This window comes from Coregonus clupeaformis, unplaced genomic scaffold (assembly GCF_020615455.1).
Source record: "Coregonus clupeaformis isolate EN_2021a unplaced genomic scaffold, ASM2061545v1 scaf0384, whole genome shotgun sequence".
Classification (NCBI taxonomy): Eukaryota; Metazoa; Chordata; class Actinopteri; order Salmoniformes; family Salmonidae; genus Coregonus; species Coregonus clupeaformis.
In genome coordinates, this window is record NW_025533839.1 from 117,753 (window position 1) to 141,538 (window position 23,786).

Sequence of the window (23,786 nt, forward strand, 5' to 3'; positions counted from 1 at the left end):
TGTGGTTGTGTTGTGGTTGTGTAGTGGTTGTGTTGTGGTTGTGTTGTGTTTGGGTTCTGGTCAGTACCTATGTCTGGGCGGCGCACGGCGTCTGGGCGGCGGATCTCTGTGGTGAACTTGGCAGCGTCGAGGCGGATCTCAATCACGTTGTTGAGCAGAGCAAAGAGAGGAGCCAGAGGGAACGACGCCACGAAGATGGTGACAAACCCATACTGGATGACTGCATACACACACACTGGTTGTTAAATGTTCACTTTCCCTGTACACATCGGTGTGTGTGTGTGTGTGTGTGTGTGTGTGTGTGTGTGTGTGTGTGTGTGTGCGCTACTCACTCATCTCCATGTATTCCGGGCTGAGCCCCTCGAAGGGATCCAGGGAGAAGTCTTTGTCCCACTGTTGCTTTGGCCTCTTTGTCTCCTCCTCATCCTCGTCTTCCTCTCCTCCTTTATCCTTCTCCTTGTATGTTCTGTACATCTTTTTTAGCTTACTGCAGAGAGAGAGAGAGAGAAACAGAGAGATAAAGACAGAGAGAGAGAGATAAAGACAGAGAGAGAGAGAGAGAGAGAGAGAGAGAGAGAGAGAGAGAGAGAGAGAGAGAGAGAGAGAGAGAGAGATAAAGACAGAGAGAGAGAGACAGAGAGATAAAGACAGAGAGAGAAATTCAATTCGTTATACAGTGCCTTCGGAAAGTACTCAGACCCCTTGACTTTTTTCACATTATGTTACGTTACAGCCTTATTCTAAAGTAGATTAAATTGTTGTTTTTTTCCTCATCAATCTACACACAATATCCCATAATGACAAAGCAAAAAAGGTTTTAGAAATGTTTGCAAATATATTAAAGAACACAAAAATGGAAATATCAGACCCTTTACTCAGTACTTTGTTGAAGCACCTTTGGCAGCGATTACAGCCTCGAGTCTTCTTGGGTATGACGCTACAAGCTTGGCACACCTGTATTTGGGGAGTTTCTCCCATTCTTCTCTGCAGATCCTCTCAAGCTCTGTCTGGTTGGATGGGAAGCGTTGCTGCACAGATATTTTCAGGTTTCTCTAGAGATGTTAGATCGGGTTCAAGTCCGGGCTCTGGCTGGGCCACTCAAGGACATTCAGAGACTTGTCCCAAGCCACTCCTGCGTTGTCTTGGCTGTGTGCTTAGGGTCATTGTCCTGTTGGAAGGTGAACCTTCAGCCCCAGTCTGAGGTCCTGAACGCTCTGGGGCAGGTTTTTATCAAGGATCTCTCTGTTCTTTGCGGCGTTCATCTTTCCCTCGATCCTGACTAGTCTCCCAGTCCCTGCCGCTGAAAAACATCCCCACAGCATGATGCTGCCATCACCATGCTTCACCGTAGGGATGGTGCCAGGCTTCCTCCAGAAGTGATGCTTGGCATTCAGGCAAAAGAGTTCAATCTTGGTTTCATTAGAACAGAGAATCTTGTTTCTCATGGTCTGAGAGTCCTTTAGGTGCCTTTTGGCAAACTCCAAGCGGGCTGTCATGTGCCTTTTACTGAGGAGTGGCTTCCGTCTGGCCACTCTACCATAAAGGCCTGATTGGTGGAGTGCTGCAGAGATGGTTGTCCTTCTGGAAGGTTCTCCCATCTCCACAGAGGAACTCTGGAGCTCTTTCAGAGTGACCATCGGGTTCTTGGTCACCTCCCTGACCAAGGCCCTTCTCCCCCAATTGCTCTTGGTGTCTTGGTGGTTCCAAACATCTTCCATTTAAGAATGATGGAGGCCACTGTGTCCTTGGGGACCTTCAACGCTGCAGAAATGTTTTGGTACCCTTCCATCTGTGCCTCAACACAATCCTGTCTCGGAGCTCTACGGACAATTCCTTCGACCTCATGGCTTGGTTTTTGCTCTGACATGCACTGTCAACTGTGGGACCTTGTATAGACAGGTGTGCCTTTCCAAATCATGTCCAATCAATTGAATTTACCTCAGGTGGACTCCAATGAAGTTGTAGAAACATTTTAAGGATGATCAATGGAAACAGGATGCATCCAAGCTCAATTTCGAGTCTCATAGCAAAGGATCTGAATACTTATGTAAATAAGATATTTTTGTTTTTTATTTTTAATAATTTAGCAAACATTTCTAAAAACTTGTTTTCACTTCATTATGGGGTACTGTGTGTAGATTGATGAGAACATTTAAAAAAAATCCATTTTAGAATAAGGCTGTATCGTAACAAAATTTGGAAAAAGTCAAGGGATCTGAATACTTTCCGAATGCACTAAACATAGCTATTAACAATATTAGCCAACTAACTACTAACATTAAGATAGCTAACTCATGTCTTTAAATATATAGCCAATGTTAAGATAGCTATGTATTTACAGATATAAGCTAGCTATCTACTAATGTTAAGATAGGTATGTATTTACAGATATAAGCTAGCTAGCTACTAATGTTAAGATAGGTATGTATTTACGAATATGAATTAGCTAACTACTAATGTTAAGATTGTTATGTATTTACAGGTATAAGCTAGCTAGCTACTAATGTTAAGATAGGTATGTATTTACAGATATGAGTTAGCTAACTACTAATGTTAAGATAGTTATGTATTTACAGATATAAGCTAGCTAACTACTAATGTTAAGATAGTTATGTATTTACAGATATGAGTTAGCTAACTACTAATGTTAAGATAGTTATGTATTTACAGATATGAGTTAGCTAACTACTAATGTTAAGATAGTTATGTATTTACAGATATAAGCTAGCTAACTACTAATGTTAAGATAGTTATGTATTTACAGATATGAGTTAGCTAACTACTAATGTTAAGAGACAAGACAAAGGAGATGATTGTGGACTACAGGAAAAAAAAGAGGACTGAGCACGCCCCCATTCTCATCGACGGGGCTGTAGTGGAACAGGTTGAGAGCTTCAAGTTCCTTGGTGTCCACATCACCAACAAACTATCATGGTCCAAACACACCAAGACAGTCGTGAAGAGGGCACGACAAAGCCTATTCCCCCTCAGGAGACTAAAAAGATTTGGCATGGGTCCTCAGATCCTCAAAAAAATTCTACAGCTGCACCATCGAGAGCATCCTGACTGGTTGCATCACCGCCTGGTATGGCAACTGCTTGGCCTCCGACCGCAAGGCACTACAGAGGGTAGTGCGTACGGCCCAGTACATCACTGGGGCAAAGCTTCCTGCCATCCAGGACCTCTATACCAGGCGGTGTCAGAGGAAGGCCCTCAAAATTGTCAAAGACTCCAGCCACCCTAGTCATAGACTGTTCTCTCTGCTACCGCACGGCAAGCGGTACCGGAGTGCCAAGTCTAGGTCCAAAAGACTTCTCAACAGCTTCTACCCCCAAGCCATAAGACTCCTGAACAGCTAATCATGGCTACCCGGACTATTTGCACTGCCCCCCCACCCCATCCTTTTTACGCTGCTGCTACTCTGTTAAGTATTTATGCATAGTCACTTTAACTCTACCCACATGTACATATTACCTCAACTACCTCAACTAGCCGGTGCCCCCGCACATTGACTCTGCAACGGTACCCCCCTGTATATATAGCCTCCCTACTGTCACTTTATTTTACTTCTGCTCTTTTTTTTCTCAACACTTTTTTTGTTGTTGTTGTTTTATTTTTAAGTTTAAGTTTAAGTTTATTTTTACAGGGACAGTGCACATTAATCAACGTTTCAGTAAAAGTGCCGGTTTTAGCCAGCCGGCTAATTTTCAACCGCAGTCCCTGGGCAGGTTATTAAAAACAATTACAATATAGACAATAACAACATAGAACAAGACATAGCATACAGACATAGCAACATAGGACAAGCAAGACGTAGCATACAGACAGAGCAACATAGAACAAAAAGCAGCAAGACAAAATTAATAAAAGCAACAAAGTGTTTCCACACCTCACATGTTACAGACAACAGACATGGAAAGCGGCAACACACAGCTAGGGACCATGTTCACAAATCTGATTGACCTTTAGCCATGTCTTCAAGCATTTTGTGAAAGTGTGATATGTGGTGCAGTTATGTGTGTCTGATGGCAGTGTATTCCAGACATGGGGAAGCTCTCACAGAAAAAAGCGGATTTACTAAAGGTGCTTTTCCTTAGGGGAACTACACAGTCACCTCTCATGGCAGACCTTGTGGATCTGCTGCCATATGTTTGGGTTTTCTGTTTAACAAAAATACTGAGTGGAGGGGGGAGCCAAGCCATTTAGGATCTTGAATACAAGACATGCATCGGTGTATTGCACAAGATTTTCCCAACTCAGGAGCTCATGCTTTCTAAGGATGTGACAGTGATGATGGCTATTGGGCTTCCTATCAAGCACTTTGAGAGCCTGTTTGTAGACAGACTGAATAGGTCTTACTGTTGTACAGCAAGCTTGGGCCCAACTAGCCAAACAGTATGTTAAGTGGGGGAGTATCATAGATTTGAAGTACAGTTTTGCTACCTCTGTAGTCAAACAATTTCGTATAAATCGGAAATTAGCTAGGTTGAATTTGGTTATTTGAATTACCTTTTTCACATGCTTTTTAAAAGAGAGGTTGGAATCAAGTATGATGCCAAGGTACTTAAAATCAGATACCCCCTGGAGCTTCTCCCCTGACACATAGACTTCTGGCTCAGTAGCATCTGTTGCCCTCTTTGTGAAGAACATGCAAACAGTTTTTTTCACATTGAGATGCAAACACGAGTCACTGAGCCACTTTGTAACCTGGACCATTACAGTAGTGAGTTCTTGTGCAGCTTGTTGTTTGCTCTTTGCATGCACATATATCACTGTATCATCTGCATACATTTGAACTTCAGACCCAGTACAGACAGAAGGCAGATCATTAATGTACAGGCTGAACAGGAGGGGCCCCAGTATTGACCCTTGGGGCACACCCACATCATAGCTAAGAGTGGGCGACAGCTCATTGCTCACTCTGACACACTGAGTTCTGCCTTCAAGGTATGATTTCATCCATCTCAAGGCATCGGGGGAAAAGTTGAACTTGGACAATTATGTGATGAGAATCTCATGGTTAACAGTATCAAAAGCCTTCCTTAGGTCCAGAAACACAGCCCCAACAACGCCCCCTTTGTCCATCTTGGACTTCACATTTTCCAGAAAAAAGCAGTTGGCCATTTCTGTGGAGTGTTTCGCTCTGAAGCCAAACTGCATGCAATGTAATGTGAAGGGGCTGTTGTTGAGGTGGGCAATCAGTTGTTCTGCTACACACTTTTCAACAACCTTTGACACCACAGGTAGTATACTAATGGGCCTGTAGTTACTCACATCAGCAGGGTCGCCTGATTTAAAGATGGCCGTTATTATGGCCGACTTCCATACCCTTGGAAACACCCCGAGACCAATAGATGTGTTGGTGACCTTAGTAATGGGGCCAATGAGTGACTCTTTGTAGTTTTTAAGAAAGGTAGAGTCCATCCCAAACACATCTTTGGCTTTAGAGTTCTTTAGTGAGCTAATCATCTTGTCTACCTTTGACTCAGAAACCTCCCTTATGATGAAGACAGGTTGAGCATCATTTACTAGCACTGAGCCCAAGAAACCAGTGGAGGGGTTCTGTGTCAGTACCCTGACAGAGTCAATAAAGTAGGAATTGAAGGCTATTGCTATTTCGACTGCATCCTGTGTTAGATTGTTATTCACCATGATTTCTAGTCTTTTTGCAGTGTTACTATGGTCTTTCCCTGTTAACTTTTTTAGATTCTCCCAGATCAGTTTAGAATTTCCCTTTGCTTCACCAATTATGTTAATAAAAAAGTTTTCCTTGGCCTGTCTGATTTCTTTCATCACCTTATTTCTCAACATGGTAAACCTACGTCCGTCATGCTCTAATTTGGATCTTAGGGCTATTTTTAGATAATAATCTCGTTCTTTCATCAATTTCCAGATTTCTCCATTTAGCCAAGGAAGAGTGTTCTTTTGGCCAGGTTTGGATTTGATTTTCTTTAGGAAACCATTTAATGTAGTCTGGATTGTGGATAGAAAAACTTGACTATCAGCTTCCACGTCTGCATAAGACAAGAGATCATTCCAGTTAATTCCCTTAATTGCATTTTCAAAATAGCTTAATTCACTCTTATGTATTCTTAGTTGATCAGGCTTTCTAACAGTAGAGAGGTTAAACCTGCTCTTAGACAGCTTTCTGGCTATAAGTGTCAGATTATGATCAGATAGCCCAGTAACCATATTGAATGATTTAGTCACTCTCTCTGGTTTATTACTGAACACCAAATCAATCTGTGTTTTAGAGCAACAAGTCGCCCTGGTTGGCCCTTTAACTAGCTGTGTAAGGTCAAAGGTATTAGTGATCCGTTTGAGGGTTTTCCTACAACACTTGTCTTCATAATTAATGTTAAAATCTCCCATTAAGATGACCTCTTTCCCAAAATCACATTCCCTAAGCATGTTATTAAACTGATCAAAAACACACTTTTGGTGGAAGGTGGCCTATACATTCCAATGAGGGTAAAAGACATTTGGGGAGACAGTGTAATGTTCAGGCCAATACATTCTAGTTCATTATCACCTGACCACTCAATTTGTTTACATCGGATATGTTCTTTAATATAAATCATCACACCCCCTCCTCTTCCTTCAGTCCCGTCTCTCCTGAAAACATTGTAGCCAGGCACAATCAAAGCAGCAGATGGAGAGTTTCTATGGAGCCATGTCTCTGAGAGGCAGAGAAAGTCAAGGTTGGAGTCTGTGAGTAGATGTTGAATTTGATCACTTTTTGGAATGACACTACGAATGTTCAAGTGCCCCCCTAGTAGTCCCTTGGGCTTAGCTCGTGGGTCCCAGATGACTCGAGAGTGATTGACACATTGAAAAAAGTTAAATTTTCTGTGTTTTCTGACGGCTGGGTTTAGGCCGTTTTGATTAGGGGCAGTTCGGTAGCGCAATTAACAATCCCTCCCGCCTGCACTGGATGCGGGGAACTAATTAAAACAGCTTGCATACCAGAAGCAGAGTCAGGGATCGCATATAGCGACTTTGGTATGTTTGAAGAGTCAAAATCCATCCTGGAGCCGGGTGAGTCGAGAGAAACCACAGGACCATAGCACTCACCCACCTCCACAGCGGCGACGATCAGTGGACGAGGCCATCCACCACCCTCCACTCCGGTGCGTATCGCTGGCTCGGTGATGTTGGGCCCAGGATTGAGTTGCACATCCCCGGAGAGCAGGAGGGTAGTGAACAGGTAGTTTAACAGTTTCCGATAAATGTTGGACTTGTGTTTGTTGCGCCTAAAGCGGTTCAGTAGAATAAGGAGCGAGGTAGACTTGGCCATTATTCAGAACATTATGGTATGCTGTGTACTGTCCGCTCCCGTGGAACGGTGAACCAATGTGTTTGTGTTTGGTGTTAATATTCTCCGGTAGTAGACTGATTGTGTCATCCCAGCAAGGACGCACTGAGATTATCAGTAGAGCAGCTACATAACTGACAATCATGGCAGAGTACTGGAGATAAAACACATCATTGCGCTTTAACTCTTTGCATGAGTTACTTAGCTGGGGTCGGCGTACACCTGATGGTTTAGATAAAATTACAGCATTCGAATGAGAAGCGGCACCTGCCGCACCACCCTGTCTACCGTCCGCCACCTGCCGCACCACCCTGTCTTCCGTCCGCCACCTGCCGCACCACCCTGTCTTCCGTCCGCCACCTGCCGCACCACCCTGTCTTCCGTCCGCCACCTGCCGCACCACCCTGTCTTCCGTCCGCCACCTGCCGCACCACCCTGTCTTCCGTCCGCCACCTGCCGCACCACCCTGTCTTCCGTCCGCCCTGCCACACCACCCTGTCTTCCGTCCGCCACCTGCCACACCACCCTGTCTTCCGTCCGGCACCTGCCGCACCACCCTGTCTTCCGTCCGCCACCTGCCACACCACCCTGTCTTCCGGCCGCCACCTGCCACACAACCCTGTCTTCCGGCCGCCACCTGCCGCACCACCCTGTCTTTCGGCCGCCACCTGCCACACCACCCTGTCTTCCGGCCGCCACCTGCCACACAACCCTGTCTTCCGTCCGCCATTTCCATCTTTTCTTTTACTTTTTTGTTTAAAATAAATGCACTGTTGGTTAAGGGCTGTAAGTAAGCATTTCACTGTAATGACTGCACCTGTTGTATTCGGCGCATGTGACCAATACAATTTGATTTGATTTGATTTGATTTGATTTGAAGATAGTTATGTATTTACATATATGAGCTAGCTAACTACTAATGTTAAAATAGCTATGTAACCCATTTACAGATATGAGAAAGCTAACTATTAATGTTAATATAGATATGTAACCTATTTACAGATATGAGCTAGCTAACTACTAATGTTAACATTAAAGCTACCTCTCAGACTGCTCCAAACTGTAATTCACATATAAGCAATGGTACCTGTTTGTGTGTGTGTGTGTGTGTGTGTGTGTGTGTGTGTGTGTGTGTGTGTGTGTGTGTGTGTGTACATACGGTATAACAATCTCGAACACGTCTAAAAACTTGTTTTCGCTTTGTCATTATGGGGTACTGTGTCTAGATTGATGAGAAAAAAAATATTTCATCAATTTTAGAATAAGGCTGTATCGTAACAAAATGTGGAAAGGGTCAAGGGATCTGAATACTTTCCGAATGCACTAAACATAGCAATTAACAATATTAGCCAACTAACTACTAACATTAAGATAGCTAACTCATGTCTTTAAATATATAGCCAATGTTAAGATAGTTATGTATTTACAGATATAAGCTAGCTAGCTACTAATGTTAAGATAGGTATGTATTTACGAATATGAATTAGCTAACTACTAATATTAAGATAGCTGTGTGTGTGTGTACATACGGTATAACAATCTCGAACACGTTGTTCTGGATGAGTTGTTTTCCCAACATGATCATGCTAAGCTGGATACACAGCTCTATCAGACAGCCTGGTGGAGCACACTGTGGAGAAAACACACGCACACATACACACAGACACAGACACACACACATCACACACACACAGCATTAGTATGACAAAAAATAATGTATGCACTAACTAACTGTAAGTGGCTCTGGATAAGAGCGTCTGCTAAATGATTAAAATGTAAATGTGATGTGTTGTAGTGAACTCACCTCCTCCATACGGAAGTGGCCAAACAAGTAAACATAGTCCCCTGGAGGTCCAGCAAACCTACAGAGAGAGAGGGAGGAGGGGAGAGGGAGGAGGGGAGAGAGAGAGAGAGGGAGGAGGGGAGAGAGAGAGAGAGGAGAGAGAGAGAGAGGGAGGAGGGAGAGAGAGAGAGAGGGAGGAGGGAGAGAGAGAGAGAGGGAGGAGGGAGAGAGAGAGGGAGGAGGGGAGAGAGAGGGAGGAGGGGAGAGAGAGAGAGAGGGAGGAGGGAGAGAGAGAGAGAGAGAGGGAGGAGGGAGAGAGAGAGAGAGGGAGGAGGGGGAGAGGAGGGGAGAGGGAGGAGGGAGAGGAGGGGAGAGGGAGGGAGAGAGGGGGAGGGGAGAGAGAGAGAGGAGGAGGGGAGAGGAGGGGAGGAGGGGAGAGAGAGAGAGAGGAGGGGAGAGAGAGAGAGGGGAGGAGGGGAGAGAGAGAGAGAGAGGGAGGGAGGGGAGAGAGAGGGAGGGGAGAGGAGGGGGAGGAGGGGAGAGAGGGGGAGGAGGGAGAGAGAGGGGAGGAGGGAGAGAGAGAGAGAGAGGAGGGGGGAGAGGAGGGGGAGGAGAGGGAGAGAGGGGGAGGAGGGAGAGAGAGAGAGAGAGAGAGAGGGAGGGAGGGAGGGAGAGAGATGAGGAGGGGGAGGAGGGGAGAGAGGAGGGAGAGAGAGAGAGAGAGAGAGAGGGAGGGGGAGGAGGGGGGAGGAGGGGAGAGAGAGGGTGGAGGGGAGAGAGATAGGGTGGAGGGGAGAGAGAGCGAGAGGGAGGAGGGGAGGGAGAGGAGGGGGGAGAGAGGGGGAGGAGGGGAGAGAGAGAGAGAGAGGAGGGGGAGGAGGGAGGGAGGGGGGAGGGGAGAGAGAGGGTGGAGTGGAGAGAGAGAGGGAGGGGAGAGAGAGAGGGAGGAAGGGAGAGAGAGGGAGGAGGGGAGCGAGAGAGGGAGGAGGGGGGAGAGAGAGAGAGGAGGGGGGGAGGAGAGAGAGAGAGAGAGAGAGAGAGAGAGAGAGAGAGAGAGAGAGAGAGAGAGAGAGAGAGAGAGAGAGAGAGAGAGAGAGAGGGAGGGAGGAGGGGAGTGAGAGGGAGGAGGGGAGAGAGAGGGAGGAGGGGAGAGGAGGGGAGAGAGGGGGGAGAGGAGGGGAGAGAGGGGAGAGGAGGGGAGAGAGAGAGAGAGAGGAGGGGGAGAGAGAGAGAGAGAGGAGGGGGAGAGAGAGAGAGAGAGGAGGGGAGAGAGGGGGAGGAGGTGAGAGGAGGGGGGGAGGAGGGGAGAGAGAGGGAGGAGGGGAGAGAGAGAGGGAGGAGGGGAGAGAGAGAGGGAGGAGGGGAGAGAGAGAGGGAGGAGGGGAGAGAGAGAGGGAGGAGGGGAGAGAGAGATACACACATATTTACCTCAGATTACAGACCCATAAAGAATTGAAAACAAATCCAATCTGGATAAACTCCCATATCTATTAGGTGAAATACCAGAGTGCTGCTACAGCAGCCAGATGTGTGACCAGTTGCCACAAGAAAACAGCAACCAGTGGAGTACAAACACCATTGTAAATATAACCCATATTTATCTGTTTATTTATTTTCCTTTTCATACTTCAACTATTTGTACATTATTACAGCATTGCCAATAATACAACACTTGAAATGTCTATATTATTTTTACAACTTTTGTGAGTGTAATGTTTACTGTTCATTTTTGATTGTTTATTTCCCTTGTTTATTTCCCTTTTGTTTCTTGTCTATTTCACTTGCTTTGGCAATGTACACACATGTTTCCCATGCCAATAAAGCCCTTTGAATTGAATTGAGAGAGAGGGGAGGGGAGGGAGGAGGGGGGAGAGAGAAAGAGGGGGGAGTGAGAGGGGGAGAGAGAGAGAGAGAGAGATGGGGAGGGGAGAGAGAGAGGGGGAGGGGAGAAGGGGGAGGAGTTGAGAGAGGAGGAGGGGAAAGATAGGGGGAGGGGAGAGAGAGAGGGGGAGAGAGAGAGAGAGAGGGGGAGGAGGGAGAGCGAGAGGGGTGGGGGGTAGGGGAGAAGGGGAGAAGGGGGGAGAGAGGAGAGAGAGATAACGAGAGGGGAGAGGAGGGGGAGGAGGGAGAGAGAGATAGAGAAAGAGAGGGGGGGAGGGGAGAGATAGGGGGAGGGGAGAGAGAGATAGAAAGAGAGAGGGGGGGGGGAGAGATAGGGGGAGGGGTAGGGGAGAGCTAGACCAGAGAGAGAGAGGGGGAGGGGGAGCAGTGATGTAGTCTCCCGAGTGGCGCAGTGGTCTAAGGCACTGCATCGCAGTGCTAGCTGTGCCACTAGAGATCCTGGTTCGAATCCAGGCTCTGTCGTAGCTGGCCATGACCGGGAGACCCATGGGGCGGCGCACAATTGGCCCAGCGTCGTCCAGGGTAGGGGAGGGAATGGCCAGCAGGGATGTAGCTCAGTTGGTAGAGCATGGCGTTTGCAACGCCAGGGTTGTGGGTTCGATTCCCACGGGGGCCAGTATGAAAAAATATAAATAAAAAATGTATGCACTAACTGTAAGTCGCTTTGGATAAGAGCATCTGCTAAATGACTAAAATGTAAATGTAGTAGAGGCTATACGCAGGTATAAGGTATAAGCCATATACCCACTTTCTTTTCAGTGGGCATTGCGTATACTCACTTCTTAATCCACAATGATGCGTTCCAAAGTAGTGTAGTGGAGGTATCTGCTTTATCAATGTAGTACAATAGAGAAATCATGCACAAGTAGCCTGCACAAATGCAAAGCACGTGAAATATGTTCACATACGTGGCACACATAGCCTAGTTTCAGCAGAATATCATCTGTCAGGCAGCAAGAGTGTGCAGATCTCAAATGGTTGTTGCATGGAGCAGCTCACAGAACAACGGCAGTACAGATGTAGGATCTTAATTTGATCATTATTTTGTTGATGAGAATATGCCTGCACAACAGGAATGTACAGTGGGGAGAACAAGTATTTGATACACTGCCGATTTTTCAGGTTTTCCTACTTACAAAGCATGTAGAGGTCTGTAATTTGTATCATAGGTACACTTCAACTGTGAGAGACGGAATCTAAAACAAAAATCCAGAAAATCACATTGATTTTTAAGTAATTAATTTGCATTTTATTGCATGACATAAGTATTTGATCACCTACCAATCAGTAAGAATTCCGGCTCTCACAGACCTGTTAGTTTTTCTTTAAGAAGCCCTCCTGTTCTCCACTCATTACCTGTATTAACTGCACCTGTTTGAACTCGTTGCCTGTATAAAAGACACCTGTCCACACACTCAATCAAACAGACTCCAACCTCTCCACAATGGCCAAGACCAGAGAGCTGTGTAAGGACATCAGGGATAACATTGTAGACCTGCACAAGGCTGGGATGGGCTACAGGACAATAGGCAAGCAGCTTGGTGAGAAGGCAACAACTGTTGGCACAATTATTCGAAAATGGAAGAAGTTCAAGATGACGGTCAATCACCCTTGGTCTGGGGCTCCATGCAAGATCTCACCTCGTGGGCATCAATGATCATGAGGAAGGTGAGGGATCAGCCCAGAACTACACGGCAGGACCTGTCAATGACCTGAAGAGAGCTGGGACCACAGTCTCAAAGAAACCATTAGTAACACACTACGCCTTCATGGATTAAAATCCTGCAGTGCACGCAAGGTCCCCCTGCTCAAGCCAGCGCATGTCCAGGCCCGTCTGAAGTTTGCCAATGACCATCTGGATGATCCAGAGGAGGAATGGGAGAAGGTCATGGGGTCTGATGAGACAAAAATAGAGCTTTTTGGTCTAAACTCCACTCGCCGTGTTTGGAGGAAGAAGGATGAGTACAACCCCAAGAACACCATCCCAACCGTGAAGCATGGAGGTGGAAACATCATTCTTTGGGGATGCTTTTCTGCAAAGGGGACAGGACGACTGCACCGTATTGAGGGGAGGATGGATGGGGCCATGTATCGCAAGATCTTGGCCAACAACCTCCTTCCCTCAGTAAGAGCATTGAAGATGGGTCGTGGCTGGGTCTTCCAGCATGACAACGACCCGAAACACACAGCCAGGGCAACTAAGGAGTGGCGCCGTAAGAAGCATCTCAAGGTCCTGGAGTGGCCTAGCCAGTCTCCAGACCTGAACCCAATAGAAAATCTTTGGAGGGAGCTGAAAGTCCGTATTGCCCAGCGACAGCCCCGAAACCTGAAGGATCTGGAGAAGGTCTGTATGGAGGAGTGGGCCAAAATCCCTGCTGCAGTGTGTGCAAACCTGGTCAAGACCTACAGGAAACGTATGATCTCTGTAATTGCAAACAAAGATTTTTGTACCAAATATTAAGTTCTGCTTTTCTGATGTATCAAATACTTATGTCATGCAATAAAATGCAAATGAATTACTTAAAAATCATACAATGTAATTTTCTGGATTTTTGTTTTAGATTCCGTCTCTCACAGTTGAAGTGTACCTGTTGTGTCAATTCCTGACTACAAGCTATACCGAGCACTCAAGCCTAAATCCACCCAGGGTGCTCAAAGCACTCCCAACCTGCAGGGGGCAACCATGCAACCGGAGCTGTTGAAACCAACCACCAGGAAGTGCTCTGGGGACCATATTAACCTGCGCACCCACAAGCAGTGCATGTGCATGGCATCGAAATGTTTGGTAAAAAGCTTACTTGGCTCTCACTCATTCCTGAGAAGAGATACCAATGACCACAGCTCCTGATCATCCAAAGACGCAACTGGTTATCAACTGTCAAGTTCTGCGTGATTTCTGGCTGACCACAGCTCTGCCCAAACTTGAAAACGGCTTTATCCTTGATGAACGCAAAGGACAACTATTCTGTTCCATCTTTATGACAATAAAAAATCATAAAGTGAACAGTTTTGAGTTGTCCTTTGCGTTCATCAAGGATAAAGCCGTTTTCAAGTTTGGGCAGAGCTGTGGACACCCTCAACCAAATTACCTTCCATAGAAGCCTGACTCCAGTCAAAAGGATTGGAGAACCCTGGGGAATAACATTCTCAGATGGGAGCGACCAGAGTTATGGAGCAGTGGCATACTTCAGGTGGGAGACCGTGCAAGGCATCCTGGTCCGACTTGTTGAGTCCAAAGCCAAGCTTACACCACTTGACCAAAAGGGAGAACCAGTGAAGGCTGAAGTCTGTGGTGCTGTGTTCGCTGCAAGACTCAGGAAATACATTGAAAAGCACAGTCGGATGCAAGTAGGACGTTGGATCCATCTGTTAGATAGTCAAACTGTGCTGGGTGCAATCCAAAGGGACAGTTATGGGTACCAGACCTTTTTTGCAAACAGAGTGGGAGAGATCCAGAAGTCCACATCAGTTGAGGACTGGAGATGGATTCCAGGTGAGCAAAACATTGCTGACCTCATGACAAGAGGAGCAACCCCAGAGGACCTCAAAGAGAACTCTGTGTGGCAGAACGGCCCAGAGTTTCTGAAACGACCTGTAGAGGATTGGCCGACAAAGTCAGCCAAAGAAGTCGCTGCAGATGCCAAAGAAGGCATAAACAAGCTCCAAAGGAAATGTTTTACAGCAGCACTGACCCGAGCGCAGGTGGGGGAAAAAGACCCAACATGCTCCACGTATACCAATATCTCCAACCTCTGACAAAGGTAAAGACCTGCAAAGCAGCCCTAATGGAAGAGGGCACCAAATCCAAGTCCAAAGACCACCTTCTGGTTATTCAGTGGGGAATATCCTTAACATCAGCAAGTTCAGCAGTTTAACCAGGTTGACAAGAGTCATTGCCTGGGTGTGGAGAGCTGCCACAAGGTGGAAAGAAATGCTAGCCAAGACCACCACCACAAGCAAGCCAAAGAAAAAGGAAATTCCTTCAGCTCTTGAGATCAAGTCCAGAATCAAGAAAGCTACACTTACCATCATGGAGTGTGAAGATGCACTCAGGGGATCTCTTCCTTGCAGCCCAAAAGGATGTAACCTGGCCAGACACCACACTCAGCAGGCTTGCTGTGGTCAAAGAGGAAAACACTGGACTCTTGCTCTGTGGAGGAAGATTCCAAATCTTTAATGAAGAAAAAACTGCAGTACCAATCTTGCCCTGCACGTCATGGGTATCCTCCCTTCTAGCTCAAGAAGCCCACAAGACAAATCATGAAGACATCGCAGGCACACTCCTCCGGATGAGAAGGAAAGCGTGGGTGGTAAGAGGCCGGAAACTAGCTCAAAAGATCGTGGATAACTGTGTGACATGCAGGAAACTTAAGGCCCGGAGATGCCAACAGATCATGAGTGACCTTCCATCGGAGAGAATAACACCAGCCAATCCCTTTGAGTACACCACAGTGGACTTATTTGGACCTTATGAAGTGAAGGATGAGGTGAGAAAGAAGGTGAAACTTAAGGTGTGGGGAATTGTCTTTTGCTGCATGGTGTCAAGAGCTATGCACACAGACCTTGTCAGCGACCAGTCAGCTGAAGGCTTCCTGTTAGCCTACCAAAGATTTACGGCACTGAGAGGGCATCCAAGGAAATTGTGGTCGGATCCTGGAAAAAACTTTGTCGGAGCCAGACCTGCCCTCAAAGAACTCTACATGTTTCTGGACCGGCTGGAGAAGTCGAAGCTTGAAAACAACGTTTCCAAGCATGGCACAGAATGGAGCTGGAGGATCCATCCAGCAGACTCACCTCACAGAAACGGAGCTGCTGAAGCCGCTGTCCGAACTGTGAAGCGGGCTTTACACAATCTGGGAGGTAATGGAGTCCTCACATGGGGTGAATTTCAGACTTTCCTTTATATGGCTTCCAACCTTGCCAATGAGCGGCCTATTGATGCCAGGACTCAGAGCAGAGAGGACTGTGTAGAATACATTAGCCCAAATTCACTTCTACTCGGACGAACCGGACCCAGAGGAGATCCAGGGACCTTTGACTTTGAAGGTTACTCCTACAAGAGATTAAGAACCATCCAAACAGAAGTTGACCGATTCTGGAGGAAATGGAGTCAGTTAGCCGGACCAAACCTGTTTGTCCGGACCAAGTGGCACACCGCTCACAGGAATGTGGCAATTGGAGATGTCGTCTGGCTGGCCGACCAGAACGCCTTGAGAGGTCAGTACAGGCTTGCCAGAGTTATTGACGTTAACACTGACAAGAAGGGAATTGTGAGGGATGTATATCTCCGATCCTTCCCCAGCTACCCAGTCGCAACTGTGAAGCCCACTAAAAAGATGGAAAACCATTCAATCAAGATACCAGCAACAGTTCTTCACAGGGATGTCAGACGGATAGTTGTCTTGCTTCCAGTTGAAGAGCAGCAGCAACAGGATCAAAAATAGTGTAACTGAATCCAACACATCACAGTTCTGTGTGACCTCCTTGGGTTGAAGAACCAGGAGGTCAAGTGGGAGGTGTTGTGTCAATTCCTGACTACAAGCTATACCGAGCACTCAAGCCTAAATCCACCCAGGGTGCTCAAAGCACTCCCAACCTGCAGGGGGCAACCATGCAACCGGAGCTGTTGAAACCAACCACCAGGAAGTGCTCTGGGGACCATATTAACCTGCGCACCCACAAGCAGTGCATGTGCATGGCATCGAAATGTTTGGTAAAAAGCTTACTTGGCTCTCACTCATTCCTGAGAAGAGATACCAATGACCACAGCTCCTGATCATCCAAAGACGCAACTGGTTATCAACTGTCAAGTTCTGCGTGATTTCTGGCTGACCACAGCTCTGCCCAAACTTGAAAACGGCTTTATCCTTGATGAACGCAAAGGACAACTATTCTGTTCCATCTTTATGACAATAAAAAATCATAAAGTGAACAGTTTTGAGTTGTCCTTTGCGTTCATCAAGGATAAAGCCGTTTTCAAGTTTGGGCAGAGCTGTGGTCAGCCAGAAATCACGCAGAACTTGACAGTACCTATGATAAAAAGTACAGACCTCTACATGCTTTGTAAGTAGGAAAACCTGCAAAATCGGCAGTGTATCAAATACTTGTTCTCCCCACTGTATACTTGTAGTGTATTCAAGGTTTAAAAAGGCATCTAAAGTTTGTAATTTCCTAAACAAAATGTGACTCATTTCAGGAAACTAGGGTAACTACTTCATAAAATAAATATTACAAACTTTAGATGCCTTTTTAAACCTTGAATACACTACAAGTATACAGTGGGGAGAACAAGGGCAACCATGGCATCCGTGACAGAGAGGGAGAAGCATCCATCATGCATGATGTAAACGGGTAAGATAGTCTAGCTAGCTACATTTTCAGATATTACACGTTTCTAATTTTGACAGAAAGTTGTTTTCAGTTCAAGTTAAAATGTACTGTTAGATAGCTAGCTAACGTTAGCTGGCTGGCTCACTAGATAACGTTACGTGTATGATCTTATTATTCGTATCTCAGAGCCATTTGCTTGCTAACATTGAACCTGGTTGGTTAGCTACCTGCAGATTCATGCAGGGTAGTAAAGTCATGAGTTGGGATTATGGTTAATCGTTTAACTAGCTAGCTAACGTTACGTGATGAATTTACGAACGCACAACACCTGTTGAATATGGCCGGTGTGAGTAAACGTAGGCAAAAAAGCGTGATTAAATTGTTGCCAGCAGCACAGTTGCAGTCACCAACGCTCTGGATAACATGGTCTGAACACCCCAATGACCATTTTACTTGCCCTAGCAGAGCTGGTTAGGCTGTTTTCATGTTATCCAGAGGTAAACAATTAACCATAATCCGAATTCTGTGTCTGGAAGTAGCTCGCAAGCTAGCCAATGTTAGCCAGATAGCTTGGGTGCTTGACTGTCGTTGTGAGGTCAGAACGCTCGGATCAACCCTACTCGTCGGCCAGAGCGAAACGAGATGGGTGGGCTAAAGCTTAAGAGGGTGTGAACGATGCTGAATAGGTGTAGACAAAGAAGAGCTCTCCCTCCAGTAGGTACCAAAACATTCAAAGGCCATTTTCTCAAAAGTGAGATTACAAATTCATCAACTTTCAAAGAATAATTACTTTCCCATTGTTCCCCTAAATGCAGTGTATGATATACCATTTTGCAGCTCTGTCTCTGCTTTTATCCAATGTAAAAAACACAATTTCAAATGTTGCTACATAAGACCGAATCAAGGCGGTCGGTCACAAATGTCTGACTTAATTTGCCCTAACGTAAAATGTATCAACCTCAACAAAATATCCATAAATTACAATCCACATAATAATTCACATTTCCTGTTGCTGCAGGATTATTTTCCAGCTGTTGCAAACTGGCTCAAATTAAGATACTGCATCTGTAGGGTAGCTCGGAAAGACGTTTCAGCGTATGATATCTACCAGTAAATGCTAACTAAGGCAACAAACCAGGTATTTTATTTTTTATTTATTTTTATTTCACCTTTATTTAACCAGGTAAACCAGTTGAGAACAAGTTCTCATTTACAACTGCGACCTGGCCAAGATAAAGCATAGCAGTGCGATAAAAACAACAACACAGAGTTACATATGGGGTAAAACAAAACAAAAATCAAAAAAATACAACAGAAATACAATTAATATACAGTGTGCAAATTTAGCAAGTTATGGAGGTAAGGCAATAAAATAGGCTATAGTGCAAAATAATTACAATTTAGTATTAACACTGGAATGATGTGCAAGAGATGATGTGCAAATAGAGATACTGGGGTACAGATGAGCAAAATAAATAACAATATAGGGATGAGGTAGTTGGGCGGGCTAATTTCAGATGGGCTGTGTACAGGTGCAGTGATCGGTAAGGTGCTCTGACAACTGATGCCTAAAGTTAGTGAGGGAGATAAGCGTCTCCAGCTTCAGAGATTTTTGCAGTTTGTTCCAGTCATTGGCAGCAGAGAACTGGAAGGAATTGCGGCCAAAGGAGGTGTTGGCTTTGGGGATGACCAGTGAGATATACCCGCTGGAGCGCAGACTACGGGTGGGTGTTGCTATGGTGACCAATGAGCTAAGATAAGGCGGGGATTTGCCTAGCAGTGATTTATAGATGGCCTGGAGCCAGTGGGTTTGGCGGCGAATATGTAGTGAGGACCAGCCAACAAGAGCGTACAGGTCACAGTGGTGGGTATTATATGGGGCTTTGGAGACAAAACGGATGGCACTGTGATAGACAACATCCAATTTGCTGAGTAGAGTGTTGGAGGCTATTTTGTAAATGACATCGCCGAAGTCAAGGATCGGTAGGATAGTCAGTTTTACAAGGGCATGTTTGGCAGCATGAGTGAAGGAGGCTTTGTTGCGAAATAGGAAACCGATTCTAGATTTAACTTTGGATTGGAGATTCTTAATGTGAGTCTGGAAGGAGAGTTTACAGTCTAACCAGACACCTAGATATTTGTAGTTGTCCACGTACTCTAGGTCAGACCCGTCTAGAGTAGTGATTCTAGTCGGGTGGGCGGGTGCAAGCAGCGTTCGGTTGAAGAGCATGCATTTTGTTTTACTAGTGTTTAAGAGCAGTTGGAGGCTACTGAAGGAGTGTTGTATGGAATTGAAGCTCGTTTGGAGGTTTGTTAACACAGTGTCCAATGAAGGGCCAGATGTATACAAAATGGTGTCGTCTGCGTAGAGGTGGATCTGAGAGTCACCAGCAGCAAGAGCGACGTCATTGATATACACAGAGAAAAGAGTTGGCCCAAGAATTGAACCCTGTGGCACCCCCATAGAGACTGCCATAGGTCCAGACAACAGGCCCTCCGATTTGACACATTGAACTCTATCTGAGAAGTAGTTGGTGAACCAGGCGAGGCAGTCATTAGAGAAACCAAGGCTATTTAGTCTGCCAATAAGAATGCGGTGGTTGACAGAGTCGAAAGCCTTGGCCAGGTCAATGAAAACGGCTGCACAGTACTGTCTATTATCGATCGCGGTTATAATATCATTTAGGACCTTGAGCGTGGCTGAAGTGCACCCATGACCAGCTCGGAAACCGGATTGCATAGCAGAGAAGGTACGGTGGGATTCGAAATGGTTGGTGATCTGTTTGTTGACTTGGCTTTCAAAAACTTTTGAAAGGCAGGGCAGGATGGATATGGGTCTGTAACAGTTTGGATCTAGAGTGTCACCCCCTTTGAAGAGGGGGATGACCGCGGCAGCTTTCCAATCTCTGGGGATCTCAGACGTTACGAAAGAGAGGTTGAACAGGCTAGTAATAGGGGTTGCGACAATTTCGTGGCTAGTTTTAGAAAGAAAGGGTCCAGATTGTCTAGTCCAGATGATTTGTAGGGGTCCAGATTTTGCAGCTCTTTTAGAACATCAGCTGTCTGGATTTGTGTGAAGGAGAAGCGGGGGGGCATGGGCAAGTTGCAGCGGAGGGTGCAGAGCTGGTGGCCGGGGTAGTGGTAGCCAGGTGGAAAGCATGGCCAGCCGTAGCAAAATGCTTGTTGAAATTCTCGATTATTGTAGATTTATCGGTGGTGATAGTGTTTCCTAGCCTCAGTGCAGTGGGCAGCTGGGAGGAAGTGCTCTTATTTTCCATGGACTTTACAGTGTCCCAAAACTTTTTGGAGTTAGTGCTACAGGATGCAAATTTCTGTTTGAAAAAGTTAGCCTTTGCTTTCCTAACTGCTTGTGTATATTGGTTCCTAACTTCCCTGAAAAGTTGCATATCACGGGGGCTATTTGATGCTAATGCAGTACGCCACAGGATGTTTTTGTGCTGGTCAAGGGCAGTCAAGTCTGAGGAGAACCAGGGGCTGTATCTGTTCTTAGTTCTGTATTTTTTGAATGGGGCATGTCTATTTAAGATTGAGAGGAAATTACTTTTAAAGAACAACCAGGCATCCTCTACTGACGGAATGAGATCTATATCCATCCAGGATACCTGGGCCAGGTCAATTAGGAAGGCCTGCTCGCTGAAGTGTTTTTGGGAGCGTTTGACAGTGATGAGGGGTGGTCGTTTGACCGCGGACCCGTTACGGACGCAGGCAATAAGGCAGTGATCGCTGAGATCCTGGTTGAAGACAGCGGAGGTGTATTTAGAGGGTAAGTTAGTCAGGATGATATCTATGAGGGTACCCATGTTTACGGATTTAGGGTTGTACCTGGTAGGTTCGTTGATAATTTGCGTGAGGTTGAGGGCATCTAGCTTGGATTGTAGGATGGCTGGGGTATTAAGCATATCCCAATTTAGGTCACCAAGCAGTACGAACTCTGAGGATAGATGGGGGGCAATCAGTTCACATATGGTGTCCAGGGCACAGCTGGGGGCTGAGGGGGGTCTGTAGCAAGCGGCAACAGTGAGAGATTTATTTCTGGAAAGGTGGATTTTTAGAACTAAAAGCTCAAACTGTTTGGGCACAGACCTGGATAGTATGATGGAGCTCTGCAGGCTATCTCTACAGTAGATTGCAACTCCACCCCCTTTGGCAGTTCTATCTAGACGGAAAATGTTATAGTTGGGGATGGAAATTTCAGAATTTTTGGTGGCCTTCCTAAGCCAGGATTCAGACACTGCTAGAACATCAGGGTTGGCGGAGTGTGCTAACGCAGTGAATAACTCAAACTTAGGAAGGAGGCTTCTGATATTTATGTGCAGAAAACCAAGACTTTTACGGTTACAGAAGTCAATAAATGATAGCTCCTGGGGAGTAGGAGTGATACTGGGGGCTGCAGGGCCTGGGTTAGCCTCTACATCACCAGAGGAACAGAGGAGGAGTAGAATAAGGATACGACTAAAGGCTTTAAGAACTGGTCTTCTAGTGCGTTGGGTACATAGAATAAAGGGGGCAGTTCTCCGGGCGTTGTAGAAAAGATTCAGGGCATTATGTACAGAAAAGGATATGGAAGGATATGAGTACAGTTCAGGTAATCCTAAGTGTTGGGTAACAATGAAAGAGATAGCATCATTGGAGGCATCGATTGAGCCGGTCTCGCGTGTATGGGGGAACAAAGGAACTATATGAGACAGTTTGAGAGGGACTAGGGGTTCTACATTGAAATTGTATAATAAGAACTAACCCAAACAGCAATAGGCAAGGCATAATTGACATAGGAGAGAGGCATAAAGCAGTCACGTGTTATTAGAGAGAGCTAAGACACAACTGGAAATAGCGATAACGTTTGGGCTAAGACTAAACAGAAAAACAGGACAGAGTACCGTGTAAAGGAACAGTCCAGCAGGCATCAGCTGTGCAGCTGAGTGATCATAAGGTCCAGTGAACAGCAATATGTGAGTCCGAGAGCAGTTCAAATTGGTGCTTCAGCACAGCTAGCAGGGGAGCTAGCAGGCTAGCTCAAGGCTAACTGGTGCTTGCTATATGGCAATGGTATCAGCCAGCAACAGGTTGCAGCTAGCTAGCTGGTTGTGATGATCCGGCGCTAGGGTCCAGTGATTCCGGCAGAAAGTCCAATAAGCTATGGGTCGATAGCACGCTGGGTCGATAGCACGCTGTGCAGACTGGCCGGCAATTGTCCAGGCTAGCTAGAGCTGGCTGGTGGATAGTGTAGGCCACGGACAAAGATGAAGACGCTAACAGTGACTAATAACACGTAGCCATTTAGTTGCAGCTAGCTAGCTGGTTGTGATGATCCGGCGCTAGGGTCCAGTGATTCCGGCAGAAAGTCCAATAAGCTATGGGTCGATAGCACGCTGGGTCGATAGCACGCTGTGCAGACTGGCCGACGAATTGTCCAGGCTAGCTAGAGCTGGCTGGTGGATAGTGTAGGCCACGGACAGTGGTGGAGACGCTAACGGTAACTAATAGCAGGTAGCCAATTCAGATTGCGGCTACACACGTTTCAGCTTACGGTTCTTGATGAAAGTTATAAAGAAATAATAGAATCCTTTCCACGTTGGGTGAGGCGGGTTGCAGGAGAGTATATTTAGTTAAAGAGTGAAAGTAAAAAATTTAGAAATATAGACAAAAAAAACAAGAAACGGGATATTTACACAGGACGAAAAATAAAAGCGACCGTACTGCTACGCCATCTTGGAGAGATCTTGAAAAAGTTTGGTCCGAAGTCTTGGTTGAATCTTAGCAATGTGCAATTCAGTCATCATGCGCTGTTTGAATAAACATTTCTAAAGGCTTTCCCCAAATATCTTCCCAAATAACCCTCCCGTTGTCCTGGGGTCAAAATGACCCCTCCCCCGGAGAATTAGTAGCCCTCCCCGATGTCCTGTGGGTGAAAATGACCCCCTTGCGGAGGAGGGAATAAGTGTCCCTCCCCGATGTCCTGTGTTGAGGCGACTGTGGTGTGTTTTAGTGTTAGTTTCTTTTGTAATGGAAGAAAAGTGAAAGACTTGGCTTTGTTGACATTCCCACCAAGAAGGAGGCCGTAGGAAACCAAAAGATACTAATACTGTGGTAGGTAGAGGTCCAGAGCCCTCCCCCCTCCACCAAAGAAGACAGGCTGTGTCGACCAGCAAGCAAGGAGCCGAAGCGATGAGTGCCCGTTTCACCGCCGAACAGGTCCTAGAGCAGATGTGTTCATCAAACGTGGATCAAGAAGAAGACTACTGCGATCCCGCCGAGGAAGAGGAAGCGGAGGATGTGTCAGAAGAGGAAGACGGTGAGGAATACAACCCGGAGCACGACGACGCGTCGTCCTCGTGTTCAGAGGAAGAGCGAGAAGAAATGGGCGAAGGCGAAGGAGAGACGTTGCTAACAATCTCTTCTGTCCCCCCCCCAAAGGCCGTTGTCCTTTCCGGCAGT

The 23,786-nt window shown here is 46.2% G+C and overlaps 1 protein-coding gene across 1 annotated transcript in view; it reads right to left on the reverse strand.

The window, feature by feature from the left end:
* Nucleotides 1-23,786, reverse strand: part of LOC121555626 (anoctamin-1-like) — a 252,274-nt gene that overhangs the window by 21,792 nt on the left and 206,696 nt on the right. Inside the window, exons 19-22 of the mRNA XM_045215172.1 lie at nt 9,120-9,177; nt 8,845-8,945; nt 333-487; nt 68-220 (exon numbers count right to left, since the gene is read on the reverse strand). Coding sequence (XP_045071107.1) covers nt 68-220; nt 333-487; nt 8,845-8,945; nt 9,120-9,177 — 467 coding nt within the window. The remainder of the gene's footprint in view (nt 1-67; nt 221-332; nt 488-8,844; nt 8,946-9,119; nt 9,178-23,786) is intronic.